The sequence below is a fragment of the Centruroides vittatus genome, unplaced genomic scaffold (assembly GCF_030686945.1).
Source record: "Centruroides vittatus isolate TY-2023 unplaced genomic scaffold, ASM3068694v2 contig_754, whole genome shotgun sequence".
NCBI classification, from domain to species: domain Eukaryota; kingdom Metazoa; phylum Arthropoda; class Arachnida; order Scorpiones; family Buthidae; genus Centruroides; species Centruroides vittatus.
This window is the reverse complement of record NW_027122490.1, coordinates 911,003-935,662: the sequence shown is the minus strand read 5'-3', so window position 1 is coordinate 935,662 and position 24,660 is coordinate 911,003. Positions and strand designations below refer to the sequence as shown.

General features: G+C 27.7%; 1 protein-coding gene across 2 annotated transcripts in view; it reads right to left on the bottom strand.

Moving 5' to 3' along the window:
• Positions 1–2,808: 2,808 nt before the first annotated feature.
• LOC136981420 (haloacid dehalogenase-like hydrolase domain-containing 5) overlaps positions 2,809–24,660 on the bottom strand; it is a 56,641-nt gene continuing 34,789 nt past the window's right edge. For both annotated transcript variants that reach the window (XM_067277737.1, XM_067277738.1), the window contains exons 5-10: positions 22,474–22,510; positions 10,367–10,541; positions 9,925–9,970; positions 5,347–5,489; positions 3,840–4,032; positions 2,809–3,678 (exon numbers count right to left, since the gene is read on the bottom strand). In XM_067277737.1, coding sequence (XP_067133838.1) covers positions 3,481–3,678; positions 3,840–4,032; positions 5,347–5,489; positions 9,925–9,970; positions 10,367–10,541; positions 22,474–22,510 — 792 coding nt within the window. In that variant the 3' untranslated portion in view covers positions 2,809–3,480. The remainder of the gene's footprint in view (positions 3,679–3,839; positions 4,033–5,346; positions 5,490–9,924; positions 9,971–10,366; positions 10,542–22,473; positions 22,511–24,660) is intronic.

Below are 24,660 nucleotides of genomic sequence, written 5' to 3'. Positions count from 1 at the left end.
TACAAAGTTGTCAATTTGGCAGAAAATCTGCCTAAATTAGCTTTTCTGTAGAATCGTCTAGCCACTAGACCAGGCCACTTTGATCACGCGTAACATTACGGTGGCCACAATTTAGGCAAACATGCTTTTAAAAAAGTAAAACAAATACAAAATGAATAAGATTTTATTGTTATACCAAGAGTTCGTACTCATACTTGCGCATTATAACAATGACACATGCAAATTTTCATTTATTTAATTGTTTTGCTATACACATAACGGGAAATAAAAGTTTTAATAGTTATATAATATCACTTAGCGGGCCACACAATTTAAAGTGACGGACCTCATGCGGCCCGCGGGTTGGCCAGGCCTGCACTAGACCAAATAATACGCTCCAAAATATTTCAGTTGACATGCAAGAAAATTTTGCATCATAGGGGCCGTCCATAAATTACGTAAGGGCGATTTCGGCCATTCTAGAATCCCACCCACCCGTGTAAGAAATCATAATATTTTCTTTGATCTCCCTCCCCTTCCCTATCTTACGTAATATTTAGGCATGATTTTATAAAAAGATTTTAACAAAAAACAATTTTTTTTATGAAACCCTAAAAATCTCAGGTCCAAAATATATTATTATTAATTAGTTAATTAATATGCACTATTATTTATAAAAGACCTTATGTGAACAAATTTAAAAATATAAAATTTTAATAAATTCGAATGAACAACTTATTTTAAGAACTTTATTTTTTAATTATTAACAATCTTTTTATTATCATCATCATTAATCAACGTCATAATATTCATTTTAATATAAATTTTAATTTTCACAAAAGGACGTAAAAACTTTGACGGATCGACTAGCTAGTGTTCATGTAAACAGAAACGTCATACAAAATAAAACAAGAGAGAATAGAAACCACATTCCGTTGCCATATTAATTACTTATTGGGTAAAGCCAAAAAATAAACTACATGCTGATAACAATGTGCTAGGTGCACCTGGAGACTAAATCATAAAGCTTGTAAAACTCTATATAATGGGGCAATAAAACCAATGCTACTTTATGCTGCCTCTAGCTAGGGTCATGTAACTAGTAAAAATTCAGTAGCAATTAAATTACTCTCTCTTCAAAGACAGTTTGCCATCAGAATTTCAAAGTGCTGCAGAACTGTTTCTACTAATGTCTCTCTGATACTAGAAGAGCTCCTTCCTTTGCCACTATGTATTGTAGAAAAGGTTCTAAACTACTACATCAGAACTACTAACATCAAGGCTCAACAACGGTCTCTACTCCTATCTATGGCTGTTCATATGCTACCACACTGCAATTACCCTACTATCTCTAATCATCACCCTGTTAGCAGGGTTATCCCCAGGGTACTGGGGGATAACCCTGCGAACAGGGCTTGGTGTCATCACTTCCTTCATGGATAACCATGCAGACATTAATATCTACACAGATGGGTCCAAAAGCCCCCTTTATGTCGGTCAGGTATCTGCATCTTCCTCCAAACTGACATATTTTGTCCAAAGTATGTTAGTAGGTACAGATACCCCCCCACATACCTCCATCTATCAAGCTGATGATGATGCTGTCTACCAAGCTGTTCAGTGGGCCACTTCACTACAAAACAAAACTCTGTCTATCAACATTTACAGTGATTCTTGTCCTAAAAGCTGTATAAAATTAAATTTTTATTGCAATAGCAATAAAATTGCATATTAAAAATCTTGTAAATAAGATAATTTTTATATTTGTTCCCAGCCATACTGGCATACTAGGAAATGAAAAAGCTGACTTTGAGGCTAAGTCAGCTGCAAAGGACAATTGGACTACACTCACATCTGTCTATCACGCAGCAGCCTTAAAAATTATATTTATGACAACATTATGCAAAAGTAGATTCAACAATGGTTGAGCAGTAAAACTGGTAGAACAACAAGACTTTATTTTCCTAGTGTTGAATGCAGTTTCTCAACACTACTTAAGAGATTTGTTTGCTACTGCTCAACTACTTACTGAGCATGATAATTTTTAGAAGCTACCTGGGGATGTTTAATTGGACAGAAACTGCCTCTTGTTTTTGCTCTACAGAAAACCTAGACACTGTTGATCATATGATCTATCATTGTCCAATTTACAATCAAAATAGACTTGTACTGAAATTAGAAATCTTTATGCTAGGTTTCAGGTGGTCATGTCCACTCCATAAGCTTATTTGGAAGCCACTGTTTGATGCTTTTTACAATTATGTTCAAAAAGTATGGAAGAAAAGACTGTTTATAATTTATAATTTCTAGTTTTACATTTTAGTTTTCACTAAAAGCCGAATACTAATTTTATGTTTACCTTGTATCACGTATTTTGGTTTATGTATTCTTAGTGTTATTTGCCCATAGGAGTGGTGCACTCATTCTAATATAAAAAACAGAGAGAAACCCCCACACGGCCTTTCTCCCATGATAAAAAATGCGTAGAGCATGATTCTGCTAGCGTTATTATTCTATCACATCACGAGATGGCATTAGTACAATGAGAGTTCTTAATAGAAACCGCCAAATTGAAGCCAAATTCAAAACTGCACCGCTCAACGAGATCAAAAAATAAAAATAAAAATATTACGTAAGACGAGATCTATTACCCCCCTATCTCTGAGTAAGAAATTGTAAGAAATCCTTGACCCCCACCCACCCCAAAATACCTTACATAATTTATGGACGGCCGCATAGATTTGGTGATTTTGCCACATGCACTTAAAAAGAGTGCCCACCTCTACCTTAGTCAAAGTCATTATGTAATTATTTAATTAAAAATCAAAATTAGTAAATATAAAAGATTTTATTTTCATGAAAATAACATAACTTAAGACAAAACATAATTATTCATTACAGTATAATATATATATCAATATATACAAGTGAAATAAAGACAGTAGATCTTTGTCAACAAAAGATATCAGTTGGTATCTCCTATAGGATGACCATATCACAGGATTAACATAATACTAATATCTAATATTAAATATTGTGCAAACAGCAATGCATGGTGAATGAAATACAATACATCTTTAAAATGCTGAGAATGCACAAAATTATCACTTTTTCCATCAAATAATACTAGGGATAAAAAATATATTTATTAAAATAAATAGATATATAAATCTCTCTCCAATTTGTTCAAAATGTTTCTTACGATTTCCATTTTTTAAAATAGCTATTTATAACTGAAATTATAATCCACTGAAGGAACTATATTCTATAATTTATAATCAGAAATAACAGTAAACAATACATCTGATGATATTTTGTCAGAGCTAGAATATTTGAATTTTAGATAATTACATATTGTTACATTTCAGAAATAAAAACAATAAATAAATTTTTCTAAATAAGTACAATATCTAACATTAACAGGAAAGGGATCTAAAAATAAGCCTTTTAGTATTAGTAGCAATGTCAGCAATTTTATAATACATCTATGAATATTTGTTATCAAACAAAACTTTCTCTTTCAAAAATCAGTTCTACTGCACTTAAAACATTTTCTACTCTGTGAGTTGGTTCTTTCAAACTGACTTCTGCTGGAAGAAAATCCCTGGGAGAATGATCACAATCATCATCTTGGAAATCTTCATTATATACACCAGTATGAACTAAAACTGACTGACAATTTACCACTCCTTCATTTACCTGAATTTCAAATACAAAATAATATTACTATTTGTACATAATACACATGGTAATTTGACTAAAACAAAATTTGAACATTAAATTAATTAAAAATTTAATGTTTGTTTATAAATTATTATTTACAAATTCAGAATAATAATTAAAAAAATTCAAAAAAATACCTCTAAATTCATATCAGAATCTCTAATAATATCAACTCTGGAACCAACAGAAGAATGTACAGTTCTGGTACCCAAACCTCCTCCAGAAAAATGAGCTGCTAATGTTTGTTTTTCTTTTCTTCTTAATTTAGCTCTCTTCTGTACATATCTGTTGTAAAGATTGGCTCCATAGATATCAGTATTTATATTGTCTCTATGAAAAAAAATTTGACCACTTAATATATCTTCAACATAAAAAAAACTTAAATTCTACGTAAATCTGAAAGAGAAAAATTTCTCTTTCAATATGAAATTTTGTTTTTATGATACATATTTGATAAAATTATGCTAAATTTATTTCTTTAGAAAATTTTACTGAAAAAATAATTAAAAATGAGATTATATACAATTTATTATAATAAAGAGATTGTCAATAAACTATTGCCTTATATAGTTACAAAAATAGCCAGATACATTTAAATAAATTTTATTTAACTTGGAAAAAATTTAAGGTTAATTTTATTTTTTGATAGATGTCTTTATTGTATGCAGGGAAATGCTACTTTGAATCATTATTTATTTAATTGTAAAAAAATGTGTTCTTTTTTGCCCAACTGAAGATTGTTGTGAAGTTTGTATTTCTACTGGGGACAGGATATACAGATTGTTTTCTAACACAAATTCTGTAGAAAGTTTGGAAGAAATATAATTTTATTGTAAATGTCATTAAATGTATTAACCCCTACTACTAGTAACAAAACCCTATATGGAGTATATAAAATAAATAAGTAATAAAGAGATTGTCAATAAACTTCTTTCATAAATTTGCATTCTTAGACCAGAAAGAAATCAATGTAATTAATGAGAGAAGAATTAACAACTACTAAGTTAATATGTAACAATATTTACATATTAGAAATTTTACCAAAACATTTTGTGTCAGATATTAAACTATTTTCTTAAATATTTTACATGTAAATGTAATTTAATCGTTTAACTATTCACAAGTCTGTAATATTCTTAAAATTTTGTCTAATTCTAAAAATGAATTTTTAAAAGTATCTTGTTTTATTCAATTACTGCTGCCAATGTTTCATTTATATTTTTTTCAATTAAGTTTTTCCAAGTTATTACATGTTTTAATAAAATAAACATTTTAATATAACAGCTTTAAATATTATCAGTTATTGTAATATAATCGATGTAAAATACCACCTGATAATAAAAACAGTGTGTCTATTATTTTTTCCAGTTTCTACTAAAGCAGTTCCACTGGTAAAAAATTCTAGTTGAGGGTTTTTTGGGCAATCATCTATTTTTCCACATAATTGTAATGAGCTTATTTGTAAAGATTTTATTAAGTAGTATTAATTCTTATCTATTTATATTAAATATAAATTAATCTACATTTATGTTATTTCACATAACTAATGATATAAAATATATTGATCACATTCTATTCACAGTAAATATTTTGACAATTGAAAAACTTAGATTAATTTTACAAATATATGATTATAAAACTTACCCAATAGCATAAAGTCTTCTCACTGAATTTTCTACACCTAATTTCTTGCCCTGCTGTTGTACACAATATTCAGCATGATGATAAGTTATTTCACTTGGTTTCCCAACTAAAGCTGTATAAATAATATCTTTTCCTGTAATTTTCTAGAAAAATAAATAAATAAATAAATAAATAAAAGTAAATAATAAAAATTTATATAATTTTTATTAAATACACATATACATATATGGGCTAATAATAAAAATCTTTTTTTTTCTGTTATACAAAAGCATGCAATTATTCATGACATGATTGTTCTAAAAAGAGCAATGAAAATGGTACTGTATGTATTGGTAGTAATATATTTGATTTTTTATTTATTATGATGTGTATCCTAGTTCACAAAAATACTTTTTAAATTAGAATTGTCAATATTGTGACTGGATTTAAGATCAGTTTATTAGTTTTATCATTTCTTGAAAAATCCAAACAATCATTTAATTTTGGCATATTTAAACACAAGGAGAATCAGGAAAATACTCTCTCTCCTAATATTACAGAAATGAAGTCCTGTACTAAGCTAAAATTTACCCATCAATTATGTCAGGCTGATGCCAATCAGTTTTTCATTAAGTACTGACACACTCAATCCATGTAAATAGGGGTTTTCTATTTTTTTTTATAGAGAATAAAAACAGACCACAAGGAGGAAACAAGAGACAAACTGTCCTTTTTATTAAACTAAAATTTTAATTCATTCAACAATATTATATTTTCCTGTGATTTCTTGTTAATTGTAATTTACATGGTCAGTCAGATAAGAGATATTCAAAGCCCAAGGATCAAAAAGTCTTCAATCATAAAAAAATGGTTTTGGCTGAGAGTTTGATGAAAGTATTTTACAGGAGAGTCCAGTACAATGGACTCTCCTGGTCAGTAAATTGGCAAGGGCTTCTTTTGCAGCAAATGCCAGGGCTTTCCTGGATGGAAAGCCTTTGCATTTTGCCAGTCCAAAAGTTTTTCCCCACCCGGTTCTCTTTTTCTTTCAGGTTATATTTACAGTCAAACCTGTTTTTATGCGGGGGATAGGGACCGCATTAAAAAAAACGCATTAAAAAAAAATCTCACGAAACTTCACGAATGACTGTAAATAATAGTTTTCGCAACACAATTTTAAAAATAATTTTTTTATGCGGTCAACAGGGACCGCATAAAAAAAGTCTCACATAGAAAATAACTCAAAACCGTACGAAATAGAATTTATTGACAACAGATGTCAGCACTTGACTGCATCGTCTGGTCTATCGTCTGTTTTACATATTTTTGTCCAGGTGGTGTTTTGTTGACTTAAAAAGTAAATTATTTCATTTTTCGCATATTCATGCAATAATTATTACTATAATAAGTGCATTTATGCTATAATAAGTTTATTTAGCTATAATAAGTCAACGTGAGACATGACGAATCGCACGAGACTAGTCGCCAACTATACCGCACAAATTAAAAATTCGCATTAAAAAAATCGCACAAATAAAAATCGCACATAAAAAGAGCGCATAAAAACAGGTTTGACTGTATTATATTAATTGCAACTAGGAAAGTCTGATTACCAATATTAGATGAACATTGAACATTGACATACGTATGCTAATTGAAATATATATTCCATACATATCACATAGTCTGACCAGAAAATTCTATCAAGACTAAATCCTACTGGATACATTCCTTCCAAAACAGATACCTACAAAAAAAATTACCAGATATTTAATTTAACATTTTTCCAGATGCAAAAAAAGTCTTTGCCAGCTTTGCAAAATAATCTGTATAGCCTATGGTGCATTAGTTTTGCTGCAATGTTTACATGAAAATAAATTCTGAAAAAACATTTAAATCATGTAGAGGCTTCATGGAAATATGTAAATTTCTAAGCATAAGAATGAAATAAAAATTAAAAATACAATATTGACAAAAGATGTAGTTATATATAATGCCAACATTATGCAGTCTGCTAATTAATAGAACACTGCAAACTTACTCATAGACACTACTATGAATATACTTAAGAGAAAATGAGATGAAATATTCAAGAAGCAAGCATGTAAATTCCACAAGTGCTTCCCAGCTGCACTAAGAACAAGATGTTTTTAACAAACCATATCAGAAAAAAGTTAACTGTTTCTGTATTAATTTATGCAATGTTGGTTTTTATTGTTTACAGTCACATTCTTTGTACATTACACTAAATTTCTTGAGACAATTCCCTTTTGCTATCTTTCCACTTAGGAGAGACAGAAAAAATTTATGTAGTGCTATAGAACTACCATGTGATTTAAACATCTCCCTTTTTTGAACACATTAATTTATTCACTCTGAACTTACAGTGAAACTAATGATTCATATGCTTATAATGTATATTTTTTCCTTTGGTAGAATTTTGTTCTTGAATGAATTTATCCAGTAGGATATTGTCTTGACACATTCTATAACTGAGCATATAATTTATCTATGATATGATCTCATAATTTATAGCCAATGCAACATAACTTTCTCTCTTGTCCAAACGACTTTTATCCCACTTGTCTCTGAAACATGTAGTGTGTCTGCACAAATCACGTAACACAATCATTTGATTCATATAAATTCCTTGATGTTGTTGCAGGTTATGGCTATTATTATATGCTATATTACAACATTTAATAGTTTGGAGTGAAGTTATGTTCAATAAATACAGTGATTTGCCTGTCTTTGAAACTGGATTGTTATATGTAAAGTAGTATATCAATGATATACTGACCCTCTTTATACATTAACTCTTTTGTATAAGTTTAAGATACAACTGTTTTATCATTCATGAAAATAAAAATAATGCAAAAATGCAAAAACACACAAAAAATAAAATAAATACCCTATATTAAAACAAGATTGAGCTAAAAAAGATTTACATAAATTTATATAACAAAGTCCATATCACACAATACATGCTAAAATCCTAAAACTTGTACTTAGCTAGTACTAGAGCAAGATAGGTATTTGCATATAGTGGCGCATGTCTAAAGTCTCTAAAAGCATGAGAGTCTAGATTATTTATACCTAAAACTATCATCATCTGCTTTCCTTACTAAATTCTAATAAAAGATTTGTGAGATGACCTAAAAGATATATAATAGCTTATCTATAATGTTCCAGAAGCCAAAAAAATACAACTGTTGCTAATTATATTTTGATAAATATATCCTTAACATAAATCACTGCTATACATGTAGCAGCTAAGGAATGATCATATTTTATTTTGTGCTGCTTAGTGATTTATTGATGTTTAAGAATAAAGCAAATTGTCTATCAGTGTTAAAGTTGTTTATTTTCAAGTTATACTGTTCGAATTCAAATAGAATACACTCATCCTGAAGATAACATTTTGAAATGTTGATAGTGGTAGTTTTTTAATTATTGATGTTAATGTAAGTTTTACAGCACCTGCAATGGAACCTGGTTAACTCGAATTGATCAGGGAAAAAATTTGAACTTCAAAATAAAAAGTTTTGAGTTATGAGGTTTGGCTAAAAAATCAAGATTTTGTAAATCAATTTATTGGTGACCCATAATAAACTATCCATATAATATTTCTATGAGTCTTCTTACATAAAATCGTTATGTCAATGTAAGCCTCTTGGTATTGTCCAGAAACTTGAAAATGCTTAACTGAATGCTTAAATTAGCTACTGAAAAATGCTTTCCTGAATTGTTGATCCATTCACTCTTAATTGTATAATAAGATGTTTTTTAACTGATATTTCATATTTAGAATTGATAAATATATATTATTTTTTATCACAAAAACCACTGTGCTATTTTTACATTTTTTAAATTTTGCCACAAAGGTTAAAATTGTTACTTAGAATCAAGATAAATTAATTTATAAAGAAAAGATTATATCAAAAATTCATTTATTTGTTACAACATAAAAGTCTGTAACAGCTTGAACATAGATAAATTAAAGGTATGCATGGTATGTAGTGTTTAATTTATGTATTATGTTGGCTACTCTGAAATCCATCAGCAATCAATCAAACAAAAGAAAAAGTTCCACCCCTCCCACTGTCATGTGACAACATTTATTTTCAGTCCTATGTGGTTCTTAAGCTTTATAGAAAGTTTCTGATTAGTTTACTCAATAGATAAACATTAATTATTTTATTTAATGGAAAATTAAGATTCTGAAGAGTTTATGAAAAAATACTGTATCAAAACCCCATTCAAGTTAAACAGTTTGAGAAATTTGAGTTAACCAGTTTAATTTAACATGTGAATCCCTATGGTAGACAATTGGGGAAGAAAATGACTGAGTTATCCTGGTTCAAGTTAACCAGTGTATTTGCAAGTCTCTAAATAAATTGAATATTTTGTTTATACATCATATATTACCCCCCCATAAACAATAGACCTATATATTGAATTTCATGTAATTCATAGTATATATTTTGTTAAATATTTCAAAATTTAGGATTATTTCTACATTTTTGATGTGCAGAATAAATGTATTTCAAAACATACATGTATGAATATTAATACTGATAGATGTTAAATAATTAAAATTACCTTATAAAGATTCTCCAGACAAACCAAGAATGCACCATGGCCAAATCTAAATATTGTCAAAAAGATAAATGTTAATAGATTTAAAATTAAATATAATTTTTTAAAATGAAACTATTTTACTTGTTAGTAAATTATGTTTATTTTAATTCCTAAGTAAATATTAGAAATTGTAATATAAAAATATAGAAATTATTTCAAAAATACATTAAAATTTTCTATGCAAAAATTATGCTAGGGAATATTTAATTAAATTATCTAGTAATATCATGTATGCATGCAAGCATAGGAATTATGAAATTTCTGTTTTATTCAAGAAAATGAGAGAGAAATTCTTGCAGAATGAAAAATACAAAGCTAAATTTTAAAAATTAGCTCTATTTACTTGCTCTGTTTCAAAAAAATTCAAATTGAAAATTATGAGAAATTAAAAATATTCACTTACCGTGCTATGCAAGCTTCTGCCATCCATTGAAGATCCATATTACATGCTAAAACAGGAAGGTGTGGATATGGAATTGAAGGGGGAGCATCACATGGCAAACCATTTGTCATTAAAACATCTATGATCAATTGTAAACTTGTTTCCCACCTTACTGGTTCTCCAAATAAAACTACAGCTAAAATAATAATGTTTAAATTACAATTATGAATTCAATTGTTTTTCCTATTTTATATAAAAAATAATGTAAACAATATTTTATCCCTATTAGTTAAAAATATATATTTCTAGTAGTATATAAGTTCTTCTACTCAAAAACTTTTAAATAAAAATAAAAACAAGAAACTTTAAAATAAAATGATGCTATACTATCTTTTAAAAAGGAATGAGAATGCAATTTTACTTTTTAAAAAACTTCTAACATAGAAATTCATTTTAAAAATATAGCATTATATCTTGATAAATTTTTAAATAATAAGATCTATATCTTAAGATTCTTTTTGTTGATTTAATTAATTTTATTCAAGGATGCCAATTGAGTATATGTAATAAAGCACTACAAAAAAAATCCAGCAGGAAATTTGAAAATTACAGAATTTTTAGCTTTTGACTAAAAATTTCAAAAATTAAGAAGTCTTTTTGTCTGATGATGAGTGTTTAACATGGGTGAAAACATTTGCTTTTGTAGATTTTGGTATTTTCTGCTGGATTTTTGGTCTTTTATTTTGTAGTGTTAATTACTTAATTTTATTTTAAATGATAAACACTAAAAACAGATTTAGATCACTAAATAATTTAAACAGTATTTCAATACAAGTTGCTCTTCAATGATCTACTGGAATGTACATTAAAACATACCGTATATCTCGGCGGCTAAGATGATAGTTGAATCATAAAAAAAGGCCCTGAAAATCCGGGGTCGTCTTATAGGACAGATACAAAAAAAATTAGATTGAAATTTATATAAATTAAAACCATTATAAAAAAACACACAAACTGTAATTATTTACTAGTAGAAAGTAGGGCATGTCCACAAAATAGAATAGCCCATACGACGTTTTTGTGAGTAGTTAAGGTCATTACCCAAATGCCCGAATCAGTGTGAATGTTTGCAACAATTGCAAGGCAGTGCTGCCAGATGCAAGAAAATAAAATTTGATGTTCTTTCAAAAAATTACGAATAGGACATAATTGCATATACGCTATACACTGTTATTATCCAGATGATGATCGCTGATCTAAACAAAATTCCTAGGCCATTGATAGTTTGGGAGTCGTCTTATAGGACAGATATATGCTAAAACTATAAAAACTCCAATGAAAATTTATGCCTCGTCTTATCTGAAGGTCGTCTTATCCGCCAAGATATACGGTATATACTTAGAAGTGTAACACTGTTGCATATTGTTAGTAATAAAGAAAAAAAGAAATTATGATGATATTCAACAGATGGAGTTTATTTTACAAAATGATCATATACATCAAACAATTCTCCACAAACCCCAAAAACTTAACATGACTAACATTGCATGATATTCATAAGGATACATGGTAAGTAATTGAGAGATGAAAAGCTGGTGAACCCGGACAGGTTCTGCTTTTATTTTACGGTGTATATGCCTCCTGAATTTTTGTTGTTATTTTTTAAATTTTATTTACAAAATATTGTTATACTCTCTCTCACTGTTGAATGAAATATTTACAATCCTATGCATATTGTGCATTGAAATACATATGTCATCCACAACTCACAACAATTGGCTTGCATTAATTCATTGAGATAGGTGGTTGTGACTCAGACTAGCGTCAGCTCTTATTCAACAAAAGACTGACTTTAAATGAGCGAGTGCCTCATTGCCTAATTTCATAAAAAGACATGGTTATGTCATATCAAGTCTTCATAAACAAAGAAAGAAACATTCACCCACTGTTTTGCTTGAATTTAATGAAGTTGCCTAATTCTCTCTCTTATCTGACTGATGAAAGTTGTAGGCTTCACAAGGTTTATTGCTTAAAGAGAAAAATTCATAGGCAATCTTAAGTTTTCTCTATAGATCATCTCTGCCATAGAGGTCTGTAAATCTTCTTTGAATGCTGTTTGAAGTCTAGCATTACCACTGATAGTCCACCCAATTGTCTTCTATATGGCAACATATCATGCCTTAAGTGAGCTATGAAAATGCTCTACCATATTATTTGCTTCCAGATAAAAGTGAGCAGAAAAAGATCCAACTCAAATTGCCATTCCCAATCTATGGTCAATCTACTAAGGAGATGGATATGTCATTTTTGTCTAAGGAATATAAAAAGCCTTTGTTATAGATTTTAGCCAAGATGTCAGTAAGAATACATTCCAACCACCTAGAATATCCATCAATATAGTTCAACTAGCTTAGGCATTTTACCAACTCTCTTGAACAAGACTTGAAGAGGGAGTTGTGTTGAAGCATTTACTTGTTGTTAATAGTGAATTTAGTATGAGATGTCTTTTTTCATATTCTTGTGTACGCTTCCTTGTTTTAACATGCCTTGCAGTACATCATGTAGCAAATCCTTTTGCAGTGGAACAAAAAAAGATTTTACACGTCATTAAATTCTGTGATAGAAAATTGAAAATGACAATTTTATCATTTCTGTTGCTAATTCTACAAAATGTGTAAGATTGCTGGAGTATCATTGCCAACAATAAAAAAGATTCATTGGGAAGTAGACAGTGAAGATGAGCCAAATTTTACTTAAATAGATAAACAGTTTAGGAAGTAAACTGTTCTGAAGTTCTGAAAGTAACAGCATTAGATAGCTTTGACTTTGATTGTGATGTGATTAGAAGGACAAGGCATGGTTTCTGTCAAAGAAATTACTATTAATTCCTAAATTACTGCTTGTCTTAAAAAAAAGATGAATTTTCCTTGGAAGAAAGTAACATGACACTTAAAAGTATTTTTTTTCTTCCAAAAAGTCTTTATACATTTAAATATTCTTTTCCATGTCAGAAAAAGTGCCATCCCTATTTTACAAATGGATCAGTTTAGTTTGCACATCTTTTTGCTTTGATGCTTTTGGCTAAGTTGATTAGACAATGAACGTGTAGATATAACAAAAGTCTTTTGATGGCAGAAGTTGTCCTACTATATCTACATGCAAAAGCTTGAATCAAGTGCTGTGCAATTGAAAAGTACCAAGTCTTGAGACGGTATACCAATGTATTTTTATGGACTGGCACGGGATAAAAGCTCATGCCCATATATGTCTGTCTGGTCTGTGACTTCCAGTCATAACATTCACATGTTATTTTTGAAATTGCTCAGATGAGCTAGACTGTAGACAGAATCAAATATTTGTCATCTGAATTTCTTAAGAATGAAAGGCCTAAAGAATTCAGATACCGACACATATTTGCAGTGTCTATCAACACATTGTAGTATAATTGGTAATCAGTTGCCTATCAAAGATTTGACAACTAATGGGTCAGATTTGTTGAGTTTACTTGGAAAGTCTTGAGTCATTCATTCTTCTCTTGTGCCCTCACCATTCATTGATAGTCTATCTGGAATGCTGTAGAAATTGATTATCAACAGCACATCTTAACTATATTTTCCTCATCTTTAATGTGAGAGATATTGACAGTTAATTGCATTGCCTGCCATGGAGAGATTTTGTCTGGCTTTTGCATAGAGCATAAATGAGTAACTTTTGATCCATGAAAATAACAAGTGTGTAACCCCTAGAATATGTCTGAAGTGACTAACAGAAGAGTAAGCAGTAAGTAGTTTTCTATTATAAACACTGTACTTGCACTCAATGGTTGTAAGCTGAATGGTTTCCATTTTGTTGCTTTCAGCACTGCCCCTACTACAACATCTAGTAAATTAAACTATCAATACCATGGGGGCTTTAGAATTCATCAATATTACTACTATTGTTGCATGTGCTAAATTGTTCCTAAATGTTCATTTCTTGAATGTTTCCTATGCCTTAGTATTCCTGTGTGAATACTTAAAAGGAACTGAAATAATAACAAGCAGTTTATTAATTAATAAGCTGCTTGTCTTTTTCTCAGCACATTCAGAGAAGTATTAAGTATTCATAGAGAGAAGTTTCAATGTCTGTGGGCATGAGCATCCATAAAAAATTTTCCAGAGGGAAAAACTTGGAGACAAATAATTATGGCAATAAAGAAAGCTTATATATACACCTCATGCCAAATTACAAAATTTGGCATGAGGTGTATGTATAAACTTGTAACGTATAATAACACATTAATAAACTGTCTTTTGGCATTAAGAACTTTTATAAACAAAATATACATGTAAGTATTTTTGATTATGTAATATTGTATTAAAAACAAATTTGTTATTATTTTATATTCTTATCTGATGATGATAATACATCATAGAAAGTATTGTACTTGTGTGTGTATATTATGTTTATAAAAGCTCTTAATGCCAAAAGACAGTTTATTTAATGTGTTAAATAATTAAATAAAAATTTACTGATGTAAATTTTTGGAGTTTTTTCACATGTAGATTATAGAATATAGTATTGTATCAAAGAATCCCATGGTCAATGATATAAGGTTACATATCGCCATCATTTTTATGATTATTTGTGGAATATTTACTTGAAAACATTTGAATGAGAGAACATTAGCGGCATCATTACAGATACTCTTTCCAAAACCAGTTTGGCTTGGGTGTCTAAGAATTTTCTATTGCAAATGTCTTGAACCAGTTCAGATTTCTTTGAAAATTCAGCACCAATAATTGGTTGAAATACTGCTACTGTGACAAAATGCTACAGGGGCAAATCAAAGTCTAGTATCAATGACATTATGCATATGCAGATAACTGACCATTTACTGTGAAAAGTTGCAATTTATCTGGGAGTCTCATTGACTCTGCTGATGCTGGATGACAATCAAAATGTCCACAAGAAAATGAATAGACATATTTATCATGTATGGTCTGTGGCTATCAAATTGTTGAGCGATGGCATTGTTAGTTTTCCAACAAGCAAATGAAGTTTATTTTAAAAAACAATCATATGAACAGTGGCAGATACAAGAGGAGGGCTACAAGAGCTTAAGCACTCCACAAAAAAATTAAAATTTATTTTTTCAAATATCAGAATGCTTTATTCAACCATCTGCAATACAATCATGCACATGCTAATACAAAATATTCAAACACTTAATTTTTGAGATAGCTATCCTCTTTGAGTACTTCTGAATCTGTAAATACATATACATTGTGTATAATTCAGTATGAGATCAAAAACCTTAACAAAATTAATACTGTGTGACATCAATACTAAAAAATTTACACCTTAATATAACTCATGTAATATAAGTTTAATAAACAAAAATGTTTTCAACCTAATTTGATAAGTCTTCCTCAACATAACCAATCAAACAAAAGCATAGAACTTCAAACAGAAAGAACAAATTTATAAATAGTTTTATGTTTTATATACAATTTATATTGTTGGAGTTACATTAAGGTATGACTTTTTCAGTATTTATGATTTACCATTTGACATATGTAAGGGTAACTGGTAACTAACCAGAAGAATGGAAAGCTGTCAATCCTTGATCAGTTCTCCTTTTTATGTTGATATATGCTCCCCCTGCATTTTCATTTGTTGAGTTTTTGAATTTTATTTACATACTATTGTTATACAAGGTGCATTTACTAAGATCAGATACTGAATTTATAAAAACCATTTTTGGTAGAAATTTTTCAATTTAGTATCAGTCTTCAAAATACACTACTTCCTGATCTATACAAATTTTTGCATGCACTGGAAATTTACACATGCTTCAAAGAAGGATATTTTTGGAAAGCTGTATAGTTACCTCTGTATAGCTTCTTTGTTTTTCAAAATTGACTGAAATTGTCTCCCTTTCAATGCAAATTTTAGTTTGAGGAATAGAAAGTGGTCAGTTTGGACTCACCAAACTGTGGGGGCTCCTGTACCTCATATTACAATTTGCTTTGAAAAGGGAGACATTCCAGTCAGTTTTGGCAAATCAAGAAACTGTACAGAGGTAACTAAACAGCATTCCAAAAAGACTTATGAGGGCATATGTAAATTATCAGATGATGGACTGACTGACTGAAATAATTGTATATGTTCAAATTGGAATGATCTAAGATATTGATGATGATCTGATTTAAGAAACTCAAAAATTATTTTATCTAAAACTAAAAAAGCTCCTTATTCTATTAATGCTTGACTTGTTTAATTTAAAATTAAACTGTGATATTTTCACAAACATAAATTACCACAATTTAGCATTTTTGAATATAATGAAGTTTAAATGGAATTTTCTGTTATTTTAGTATTATTGATACTTAAATAGCATAGCTGAAAGATTTTGTCAAATAAAATTAATATGCTTTAAAAGTTAAATACTGTATATCTCGGTGGATAAGACGATAGTTAAATCATAAAAAAAGGCCCCGAAAATCCGGGGTCATCTTATAGGACAGATATAAGCTAAAACTATAAAACTTTGACGAAAATTTATACCTCATCTTATCTGAAGGTCGTCTTATCTGCCGAGATATACAGTATATGTGAAAAAATATAATTAAAATAAAAGAAAAACTGAATGATTACTATTACATAAACAAAAATCATGTTAAATAATAGTTGTCTAACACAATTCTTTTTATATAATACAGGGTGGGGCGTGGGAACTTCCTTATTTGAAACGTGTGCCACACAGTGGCCATTACTCCTTAGAGAGTGGGGTTGAGCGCATTCAAAAGGGCGGGGCCTAATGTTTTTGTATGGTTAGTTTAGTGCATGCAGTGGACTAAACTAAGTTTAGTTTAGATCACGCAGTGGACGAGAGAGGAGTGAGCATTCGCTGTGGCAACTTACTTTTCCAACAGCCGTTTGGTCATTGCAACCCAGCATGCATTCAGGAAACAGTTTAATATTGTGCCTGTAGGTCATGTTCCTGATTAAAAATCGATTGTTCAGTGGATGGACATGTTTATGGATACTGGTAGTGTGCAGAAAAAGAAACCAGGACCTTCAAGAACCACCAGGACACCAGAAAACGTTGAGAGAGTAAGGCTGGTGATTTTGAAATCCCCTAAGCGATCTGCACAAACATGCAGCTGCTCTTAGAATTTTGATTGCACAATGAGACAAATTCTTCATGAAGACCTGAGACTTCATCCATACAAACTGACAGTAGTGCAACAACTTAATCCATGCAATTTTGTTTGAGGGGCAATCTTTAGTGGCCAGCACGCTCGCCAGATTTAGCCCCCTGCAATTTTTTCTTACGGGAATATCTTAAATCCTTGGTCCAAAGACCTTGGGTGACCTAAAGAATATTCGTGCTGCTATTGCTTTTCAAAACCTAATAAAATAAAACTTTAAATGTACCTCTATGAAAAGAAAAAAGAATTAAATTGATATCTCCAATACTTTTTGTTTTATGATTTTTTAAAATACGGTTCCTGCGCCACACCCTGTACAAGATTTTTAATAATCGAAAAAAATTGCATGTTTTTTTTTCTTTGGTCAATATGCACACTTTCATTTTAGTTCTGTAATTTATTATACAGATCAAAATTTTTGTAATTTTGTTAGTAAATGCAAAAAAAAACATTATTATTAAATATTCAAAACAATAATTGGATAATATATTTGGAATAATTTGAGTGTAAGCCTATTAGACATCATGGCTAGTCTATGATATCTAACACCATGCTTAAAATCTATATTTTAAATTTGTTTGTTTTTATTAAATACTAGAAATTTCCCCTCCAAGAATGACATTACTTTCTATGACAAAGTAGAGACTGAAGAATTGAGAAGAGTACAGATTTCAAGAAATTCAAGAAAAGTAGTTAATATTTCTACAAATTAAATAGCTTATACTGCCCATCAAAGACTAGTTAATGCACAATAATCCATTTTAAACAACAGGCTCATTAGATCATTACTTCTGGTTGGATAATAGAATGTCATATGATCCTATAAAAAGTTTTATAATTGTTGTAGAAGCAACATGAGACGGCTATCTTTTTCAAAGTTTAAATTTAATGAAATAAGTTTAAAATATACCATTTGCAAAAATATTTTTAAATGCAACTTAAGGGAAATTCTATCATCAAGTATGAACTAAATGATGTCAGATGTCACTACAATGTAAGTGTGATCATTGATCTGAAACCAATAAAACATTTTAATTTAAATTTAATTTGTATACTAGTACTTTTTATATATTAACAGGACTTATTATACTGGAAAATATGGATGCAGATATTTAGTCTTACAGATCAAAAATAATGTTTTTTTTTATTTAGTTCACCTGAACACTTACACTTTAAACTTGTGTTTCGAACTTGTTCGTCCCTCCTCAGCAGGTCTTTAAACGACACTTTCTACAATTAACAATAAAAAAACATTTCTTTGGTACAATTATAATTAAAATTAGTTAAAAAACACAAGCATTTCCTGACAATAAATTAAAAATTCTTACAACTTCTGTATTTCCGAAATGTAAAGGAGTTCAGAAATACAGAAGTTGTAAGAATTTTTAATTTATCGTCGGGAAATGTTTGTGTTTTTTAACTAATTTTAATTATAATTGTACCAAAGAAATGTTTTTTATTGTTAATTGTAGAAAGTGCCATTTAAAGACCTGCTGAGGAGGGGCGAACAAGTCCGAAACACAAGTTTAAAGTGTAAGTGTTCAGGTGAACCAAATAAAAAAACATTATTTTTGATCTGTAAGACTAAATATCCGCATCCATATTTTCCAGTATAGTAAGTCCTGTTAATATATAAAAAGTACTAGTATACAAATTAAATTTAAATTAAGATAAAAAGGACACAAATGCATAATAATTAATCAATAAAACGTTTATTCTATAGATAATATTTCCACAAATTAAGTAGCCTATACTTTCTGTCAGAACATTAAAAAAAATATAACTAAAATTTCATCTAAATTGGACAAAAATTACAGGAGTTATAAGGAATTTATACACAAACAGATGTTGGCTTTTATATCTTTATTAAATACAAAATTTATTCCAAATTTAATATTAAAAAAAAAACAGTAGCCAAAAACTGAAAATTCCTGCTGAATATACCTGCCAATTATTCCAAAACTGATTCTAAGCATTTATATTTATTGACAACAAGAATAAATCTTTTAAAATTTGATAAATATTAAATATAATTAGTGATGAAGAAATGATTTAGCAAATTTTAAATAATAGGGATAAAATATTTCTTACTTGAAATTAATATAGATAGTTTATATATATATATATATATATATATAATGAATAAATATGAATGAAACAGTTTAATTTTACATTTAAATTACAATTGAATAAATTATTCAAAAATACTGAAATATTCTTAAAATAATTTTAATCTATTTTTAATACATTTAATTTATATATATATTTATGATTATTTACTTATATAAATTTGATATTCGGGTGTCTTATTTTGAACTTGAACATATAAATTACTGAACATTTTTAGAATAAGGGAAAATATTCATGCTAATAAAACATGTACTGGGATGAATGTTAAAACAAAATTTTCATGACAGTATATCTATAGCACATATAACAATAAAAAGAAAATGTTTATGTATATCTTAATATAATTTTCAAATAGAAAATTCACACAATTTAAAATATTTTTTATTAAACAGTTACGGATATTTTACATTTTTCCATCGAGTTCAATACATTTAAGTTTTTGGAAAATAAAAACTATTTAATCATTAAATTCAGATAATTTAATATAAAACAAAGCAATATAATTTTTAATCATCAAAATAATTCAAATAACTTTATTGAAATCAATATACTGTATAATAAAAAGTTTATTCAAGTTTATAAATTCTTAAAAGATCAAAAATTGATTACATGCACATAATTTTTAAAGTTTTTCATATGTAATTTGCATGTACTTTAGAATTATTGTTAAAATTTGATATTAGTTTTTAGCATAAAAATAAAAAAACAAATTTTAATAATGTTACTGAAGTTAATGTTTGCAATTATATGAAAATATTCTGTTCAGTCTTGTATTTAATTAAATACATACAAGAATAAACAGAATATCTTTTAAAGTTTTGATATTTTCTTCAATTATTTTGTTCCCCAAAATATTTTGAACTTAAAAGAAATATATTTGAATTGCCAAATGTTAGGAAGGAAATATAAATAATTATATAATCACATGTACTTTCATAGTAAAATGACTACGTATTTTATTACAAGATTAGCACAGAATAAGTTGTTAGTTTTTCTACTTTAAATATGTATTATGAAAGAATCTAAATCATTTTTAAAATGTTGATGTTGAATGAAGCAAATAAATATTAATAGGAATTTTGTTTCATTCTTAATTTCTTATATAGAAAATAATATTTTATTTACAACAAAGTGGTTATTAAAAATTGATTACAGTGAACTTTGCAGATGATTGTAAAATTATAGTATGCTAAAAATTTATTTCAAGTGATTAAAATTAAAATTTGTATTTTATGATTTTTTTGTTTTTTAATTTAAATATAATTGATAAAAATTTATCACAAAACTTTATTTTTTATTTTAAAGAACATATCTCTTCCATATTTTTCATATTACTGCAGCTTTATAACAACTTATTATTATGGCTTTTTTCCCTCCATTTAACAGCATTTGTTATTAAAGGCAAGCAACTATGGTACAATGAATTTTTGAATAAATAAGCCTAATGCTATTTTAAGTTTTTTTGCAAGATGAAAACCATTCATTTGGATATTCTTTATAATTTGTTAAAATTTTAAAACTATTATTTTTATATTTATTATGAGTCATGTGGAACCTTTTTGATTATTAAAAATATAATTTATGTAATCCTAAATATCCAGCATAATTTTTTTAAAAAATCATTAGCATTTAATAAAAAGTTTAGTTAAATTTTTTTTAATGACTTATCATCTCTAACTACAAAATCTTGTAAATTTTAATGCTTGGTACAAGATTTAAAAAAAAGCTAATTTCTGAAAAATTATAATCAAGAGAATATTTTGATAAAAAAACAATTCAACTCTGAAATAATAAAATACTTAGTACTCCAGTGAACTGTAAAATTGAAATGCTTTAAAATATTTAAATCTTAGAGGTCAATAGTTTCCCAAATCATTAAAAATTCTTACTTCACATACCAACAGATAATTATTGCATATTCACCTAATTTATATAATTAATAATTATGTAAGTATAGTATAGAATTAACAAAATAAAAAGGATGAGATAGAATTTTCATATTATAATAATATATTTTAGAAAAATTATCAAATATAAGAAAAAATTGAAATAAATAAAATGCATTCTATCTCAATCCTTTTCCAAAAAGTTATTTTTTCATATAATTAATTAATTTTAAAGCCAGGAAACTCTCTCAAAATCAATCAAATTAAAATTTAAATAAATTCTCTTATTTTTTAAATTATTAAATAATTTTCATACTTTGAAAGTAATTTGCTTTTTATACCAAAAAAATATTTTTAATATAATACTGATATTTTGATTTAGATTGATTTTAAGATTTTTCCATATAATACTGCAAAAATATTAATATAAAACATAATATAATGCAACTTTAAATATAGATAGTTTTTATTAGCTTTATTAGTTATTATTTTTATTTATTTAAGAAAATAAATTTAACTTTGTTGTTTAATTTTAAAATTTTATTAATTTGCTGCAAAATTATTATTAATTAAAAGATTTTAAAAAAATTCTAAATTACATTTCTGCTTAACTAAAAACATATTATTATTATTTCCATGATGAATTAACATTGAATAATTTACAACTTTTTAATTCATCATGAAAATACTGGATAAAAAATTTTTTTATAAAATCACTGTATAAATTAATCAATTCACAGTTTATGTTAGTAATTTATTCCAGTATTAATAATTAATTTATTGAGTTTCCATATTATATTTTTAAATAATAATAGATATTGTATTAAATATTTATGAAATTAATTTAAGATTAAATAATTGCATGCTAAATTGTTATTTGGGTAAGTGTACCATTTTTTTTTATCATAAAACTTACCTTCTATTCTGGGGAAATAACGCTCAAATGCACATGGCTATAGTAAAAAGACAAAGTATTAAACCCTGACAGGTTAGTCTAAAAAGTGTAGCTAATATAAATTTTGAATTCAGATAAAATTCATCTTCATTAAATATTCCTTGAACAGGAAAAAATTTTATATCTAAAATGGTCACCTTGATTAGTCAGAAATATATATACATATTTAATTCAAAAATATAAATTTTATAATCATCATTAATATACAAAGCAATATTTTAAATTTAATTTCATTTTAATTTATTCATTTAATAGAGTTAAAGTAACATTGCACTATTTCAATATTAAATTTTATGTACAATATTCAAATTAAATTCAATATAATTATATAGTAAAATCATTTAATATTTAACTTAAAGATTATTCTAAATATTAAATTATAAATATTTGATTTTTAAATGTCTAAAAAACTTCATATTGTAAATAAAAAATTTTCAAATTATTTGAATTTTCATCAAACTTTGAAAATTAAATTAAACATTTGGGTTCCTTTGTATTGAATATCCTATATATCACACAAAAGAAAAATTAATCCTTAATAAGTGGCAATTAATTTAAATTATATTAATTTATGAGATTATCAATTATAATTAATGTAAAGTTATTTATTTAATTCAAATATTGGAACTTATTTTTAACTACACAAAGGGGAATATCTATACATTTTAATTTTTTTTTTTTAACATGAAAACAATATGAATATATTTGTCTTTTATTCAACTTTTTGTACAATTAATATCATAACAAAAAATATACCGTATTTTACGGACTATAAGACGCTACGGACTATAAGACGCACCTTAATTTTTAAGCAATTTTTTTTTTTAAATACCTATAAGACGCTACGGACTATAAGACGCACCTGAATTTTGGAGGCAATTTTTCGAAGAAAAAAGTGCATCTTATAGTCCGTAAAATACGGTAGTTAAAACTTTATTATTCTATTAGAAATATATTTTCAACATATTAATTCATTTTCAATATATGAGGCGGAGTCAATAAATAAGGTTAGTAGTATCGCTAAAGAAAAATAATGTACCATAGAAATTTGTGACCAATAATAATGAGAGTCTAGTAATGAAGCCATGTACCAATAGTTGCTCCTGTCAGTGGCATTTGCGTTCACTAAGCAGTTTATAAAATGGCATCACCCATATCAAACTTCACAAAAACTGGACAGCAAGCTGCTATTCAATTTTTGACAGCTGAAAGCATTAATATAGTGAGATCCATCATAGCATATATGCACAATATGGAGAGTCATATATGTTGCTGCAAAAAGCTTGCAAGTGGGTTCAAAAGTTCAAAAAAGTTCAAACAAACAAACAATGAGCCCAATAACTTTTCAACCTATGCTTTTTGTAGCAACATGCGCTCTCTCCATACTGTGCATACATCCAGCAATGGATCTCACTAGATCTAATATCTTCAGCTGTCAAAAATCAAACAACAGCTTACGGTTCAATTCCTATGCAGTTGACAAAGGCAATGTCATTTTGTAAACTTCACCCATTTTGTGTGATTTCTCTCCCACATTCCCAGCATGAAGTGAATATTGTAAACTTTACAGTGGATGCCAATGCCACTTGGCCAGTACTACTATTAGTACAAGGCTGCATTACTGTATACCAGGGGTTGGCAACCTTTTTGTTATTAAATGTGCAATAAAAATTTTAAAAACCATTGAGGATGCATAGTTTAATTTAAAAAAAAATTACAATGTTATAAAAAAATAAATAAATAAAATTATTATGTTTTGAAATATGTTTATTTATACAAAATAAACATTATACATGCAAATAATAACTAAAAAATGGAAATTAAAAGTACATACATAAAATAATACAAAATCAAATTAAATAAAATACAAGTATTTGCACTTGCATGACTATGGTTCTAGTGGATGCATTAAAATGTGTCACAAGTTCCATGGCACCCGCAAGTGCTGCAATGCCAACCCATTGTATACTCTTCAATATTTTTAGTCTCAAACTTCTACACTACATTTTTTTTCTTTAGCAGTGCTACTAACTTTATTGAATCTGCCTCTTATATCAAAAATAACAATACACACATATTTTTAAATGTATTTAAAAAGGAACATAAAGTATATTATTTAATTTTTGTATTTTTTTATATTCAAAAATT